The sequence below is a fragment of the Pistacia vera genome, unplaced genomic scaffold (assembly GCF_008641045.1).
Source record: "Pistacia vera cultivar Batoury unplaced genomic scaffold, PisVer_v2 Contig1406, whole genome shotgun sequence".
Lineage (NCBI taxonomy): Eukaryota > Viridiplantae > Streptophyta > Magnoliopsida > Sapindales > Anacardiaceae > Pistacia > Pistacia vera.
In genome coordinates, this window is record NW_022195474.1 from 38,298 (window position 1) to 43,503 (window position 5,206).

Sequence of the window (5,206 nt, forward strand, 5' to 3'; positions counted from 1 at the left end):
AACTTTCATTACCTGTGTTTGTACATGGGACAACCTTGGTACGCTTCTGATGCTTGTACCCACTGTCCTAACAGCTTGCCAACTAGGCCCACCCACACCCTGCATAACTTTTTTGGGAATGGTAATTGGTGGCCACCCTTGCCCCTGCTACAACTCTTAGTCTTTTAACTCCTCAATCCATCCTTCACTCCATCAGGCCACAAGGGGTGGTGGTTCACCATGCATAATTTTGGAATAACAATATTATAATTGCTGAAACATTTCCTTTCTCTCATGAAGCTACAGCCATGGTCAGATAGAATTATATTTAAATCACATAAGATGGATAAATTATGTAGTTACCAGAACAGTGAATCTGTATAGAAAATCTGGAAAGAAATTTGGTAAGGACTCCTGGGGGTTTCGGCTAGATTTGGGGATTTGATGATTAAATCCCTAAATCAGAGATAATGGTTAAATTCCTTACGTTTTTGTCTCCAATTACTTAAATATAAAATAATAGAAAATACGGAATTGACCCATTTGCCCATGAGCTTCTGACGTTACAGTGTCATGAAACGGTGTGTAAAGGGGGGTATTTCAGGAAACGAGAAACTACATGGGAGGCTTTTGAGGATTTATGTAAAGAATGTTGTTAATTCTCAACTCTTGCCCCATGCCATGAGTTAAAGGTCCAAATTTATTAATTTTAAGTCAACATTTAAAATCCATGTGTGAGAATTTATAATCTTTGAATAAAATGAATTGCAATCTATTTTAAAGTTTAACGCTTACACCATACTGTTACTTACCACGAGTTAGTTGATGCAACATTTGATATAAAAAAAATGTAAGATTCGAAGACTCGAACGAACAGACCTAATTCATTGACCCACCATTTCTTTTCTGAAATTTATGACCATGACACACACAATAATAATATAAACAAAGACCTTTTGCATTGTACTAAGTGGAATTCTCTGCGTTGATTGTTATGCAGAGGATGACTAATAAATATCAATGAGATTAACCAAATAAATAATCCTTTGCTAATGAGAAACGTTCTAGTTTTTTCTAGGGATGTATTTAATGAATGATGAGTGGGGACCATGCCCCCACTAAACTACTAAAGTTTTTAAAAAATATTCAGGATCCTACCCAAAATACATATTTATTTTCCTATTATGAAAAAACTATTATATTTTATTCAATTATTTTAAACCCCATAGGTTTGTTAATTTAGCTAAAAAAAAAAAAAAGATTTAGAAATTGACAAAAACACCCCACCCACTCACATTTACCAGATTCCGATCACTACCATCGGAAGGTGATTAGAATCTGGTATAATGGTGCACTACTGGTTGGAGCTGGCCGGTTTGTTAATTTAACTAAACACCAAAAAAAAAAAAAAAAGTTTAGAAATTGACAAAAACACCCCACCTACTCACATTTACCAGATTCCAGCCACTATCATCGGAAGGTGGTCGAAATCTGGTATAATGATGCACTACCGGCTGAATCTGGTCGATAGTGCGCCGATCTAGCCTTTTTCGGCCAGATCCATCGTAGATCTGACTAAAAAAGGTAAGATCTACAACCAAAGATTTGGCCGTTGATAACCATATCTTTGGTCGTAGCTAGTCGTCAATGACAGCCATATCTTTGGCTGTCGTTAACCACCAAATGCGACTAGATCTGGCTTTTTCCGACCATGTCTACGATGGATCTGGTTGGAAAAGACCATATTGGCGCACGACCGATTAGATCCAACCAGTCATGTATCGATATGCGACTACGGCTACCCTCCGACAGTGGTGGCCGGCTATCAGTATTTAATGGGTGGGTATGGGTGTTTTTTGTTAATTTCAATATTTTATTACAGGGTATTTAGTAAATTGACAAACCTAGGGGGTTTTTTTGTTAGTTTTCAAATCCTACCTTGTAATAACCATAAAACTTTACTTTTTTTTTCAAAATACTATTCTAAAAAGTATCAGAATAATGAACCCAATGCACCTTCAGATTTTATATTTATATTTATTTAAATTTTGCCCCTATAAATCTTTGAGATTTTGAGAATGGAACAGTCGAGCCCCTAAGGTAAGTTTGAATTTTGTTTTTATAAAACTCCGTTTTTAATTCTAATATATTTATTACATATTCTTTGTAATTTTTATTTTTATGCAAGAGGATCTGTTAGTTTTAAAAAATTTTATTAGGAGTGAAGATGAAAGGAATAAGAGCTGCTGGGTTTGCACATAACTGAGGGGAGAAATCTAGGCATTTTTACAATAGAAAGCTGATCAACTTAATCATTTTGTTATCCTCTATGGGTGGATGTGTTTGAGGTTATTGAAAAAGATAGTTTAAATCTTGAACAAATGGGTGAAGCATGTAATCTATTTAAGGGTGAAAATCGAGTCGAGCCGCTTTCGAGCCACTCAAACTCGACTCGATGTTGGCTCGAACTCGACTCCGCATTAGTAGAGTCAAATTCGAGTAGTTAATAGAGTAGAACTCGACTCGATATGTTCGCGAGTATTTCCAAGCTCGATGGTTAAGTTAACAGTTTTTTAAAGTAACAGAGGTCAAATGTCATTTAAAAGTTATAAAATTTGCAAATCCACCTCTATTAGATGAGCTTGATATTGAGTTCGAACTCAAACTCGATTATTAAAACTCGAATATACAAACTCGAATTCAAACTCGATTTTGAATTTCAAATATCGAATTCAAGTTCGAACTTGATTTCTAAAGCTTGATCAGACTCAAACTCGAACTCGGTACTATAGTGATCGAGTTGAGTTCGATTTACCAGATACTCAACTCTAATCAATTTCACCCCTAAATCTATTAGATTTAACCTATTCCTTTGATTTTGCATTTAGCTTGCATATGATGAAGAGTATATTGGCAATTACTAATGAGTTGTTACAAGTATTGCAGAGAAAAGATCAAGACATTGTAAATGTTATAGCCCTAGTCAAAGTCTCCAAATAATTGTTACAATTGTTGAGAGATGAAGGATGAGAATCTTTGTTGAGTGAAGTTTCTTTATTTTGTCAAAATCATGATATTGCCATTTTGAATATGGATGATATGTTTGCAATTCGAAGGCGGCCACGACAAAGAGTTGAGCACATGACAAATTTGCATGACTATCAAGTTTAATTATTTTATACAGTGATAGATATGCAACTTCAAGAATTTAACACTCGTTTCACTAAGGTTAGTACTGAGTTGCTTCTTTGTATGATATGTTTAGATCTAAGTAATTTATTCTCTGCTTTTGACAAGCATAAGTTGATCTGTTGTCTAGTTTTATCCGTATGATTTTTTTGCACTTGAGTTAATGATATTTGAGAACCGAATTTTGCTTAGTTAGAAGGAATTTGTGATTTGACTAAGAATTTAGTTCGGTTTAAAAAAGACATTTTGTATCTATTGATGTATAAGCTTGTGAAACTTGCATTAGTTTTACTAGTTGCGACTGCGATCGTTGAAAAAACTTTTTCTGCAATGAATTTTGTAAAAAGTCAATTACACAATCGAACGAGAAATCAATGAATGAATGATTGTTTGGTCATCTATATTGAGAAAGATGTATTTGATACAATTGACGATAAGACAATTATCTAACGTTTTCAAAATATGAAAAATTCGTTAAGACAATTGTAAAAAAATTGTTTGATTTTTACAAAAAAAAATTTGTGTTTTTTAAATATATTCGTTTGTATTTTCTAACTTTTTGTTAAAAGTCAACATAATGAAAAAATTAAAATTGCATGAATATGACTGGTTATAATATATTTTTTTTTTTTTCCTATCGTGTGAAATTCCTAGATCCACCCTGCTGGTTTTAACCATGTTTGTTGCGTAGATTACAGAAATAAAATAATAATAAAATTAAAGAAAAAAAGGAAAGAACCAACTTATTCCATCTACAGAGAAAAGTTCATCTCTTTGCACCTTTCTCTCTTTAATTAGATGCTTTACATAAAGCAAAAAAAAAAAAAAAAAGAAGAGAAAGAAAACGTTTTATTGTCATTGAAAATGATTAACGTTAATAATAATACAATTTAGAAACCTTTAATTAGAGGTTAGTGTTTGTCGATTGTAGATGCAGGATCCGAGTTCAGATCGAAACCCGAACTTTCTTCTGCAGCTTCCTCTGTTTTGCCTCCATTATTCTCATCATTATCATTGTTATTAACACCGTTATCTCCGTCGAAATCTTCGGCTTCGAAGCGTGGTCGCCATCCTTTCTCTGTCAACTTACGCCTCCCGCCGTTACTCTTTTCGAAATACTTAACCGCCACTTGTATTCTCTTGAGTATCGCGAAAAACTCGTCTACCTCATCATCTTTCACCGTCAGCCCTCCGTTAACATCGTTTCCCTTTGTTCTGTTCGACTTCCCGTCCTGTTCTCCGTTATCGCCCCGTTTCCTTTTTTCTACGTTCATTTTCCGTTTGTCGAAAAGCGTCGCCGTAGGAGAGAAACAATAAGTTTTTTTTTTCTTTAGTGTGTGTGTGGGGGTTTGTTATGGAAGGTGTCTGCATCTCTTATTATATGAGAGCCGGTGTTTGAAAATTCCAATCAAAAGTAAAATGGACGGTAGTGATGGGTCGGTGATGCAAAGGCATTACGTCATATGAACAACGTTAACATGACGATTTAAAACGTGTTGCAGCCACTTTGTTTCCAGTTGCCGGTCTACAGTACTATTCAAACGGCGCCCGCTCTTTTTATTCTATTTTTTAAAATCTCGAAGCAATTACTATTATTATTGAACTTGTTATTTTGTATAATCATTCATATCACATGGTTTTCATAAGTTATACAAAATATTTTTTATATAATTGAAGAGCTTTTCACACCATAAGCACTTTATTATAAAACAATAAAAAAAAATTAATTTTATCAAAAAATATAATTTTTTATCCATAACATGAAAAGACAATTTATAATTGAAATTTAACTATTTTAAGCATGGATAAACTTCACAGAACAACATTTTTTTTTTTTTAAAAATTAATTGGACTATACAAATAGTGGATATAAATTAGGTCGGAAGTTTCAAGTTTGTATGAAATCCGTATTTATTTGTTTTGGAAATTTTCGAAACAAAATAATCTAATAAATACTAATAGAGTAATATTACGCCCACAATCTCCTCTCACAAATTTTCTTTCACAATTTCGATGTGACAGCTTATAATTGATCAAC

At 33.4% G+C, this 5,206-nt stretch overlaps 1 protein-coding gene across 1 annotated transcript; it reads right to left on the minus strand.

Moving 5' to 3' along the window:
• Positions 1–4,079: 4,079 nt before the first annotated feature.
• LOC116123246 (protein NIM1-INTERACTING 2-like) lies at positions 4,080–4,442 on the minus strand. Its single transcript, XM_031409042.1, has one exon. It carries the CDS (start codon positions 4,440–4,442, stop codon positions 4,080–4,082), a length of 363 nt encoding a protein of 120 aa, XP_031264902.1.
• Between the last annotated feature and the right edge of the window lie 764 nt (positions 4,443–5,206).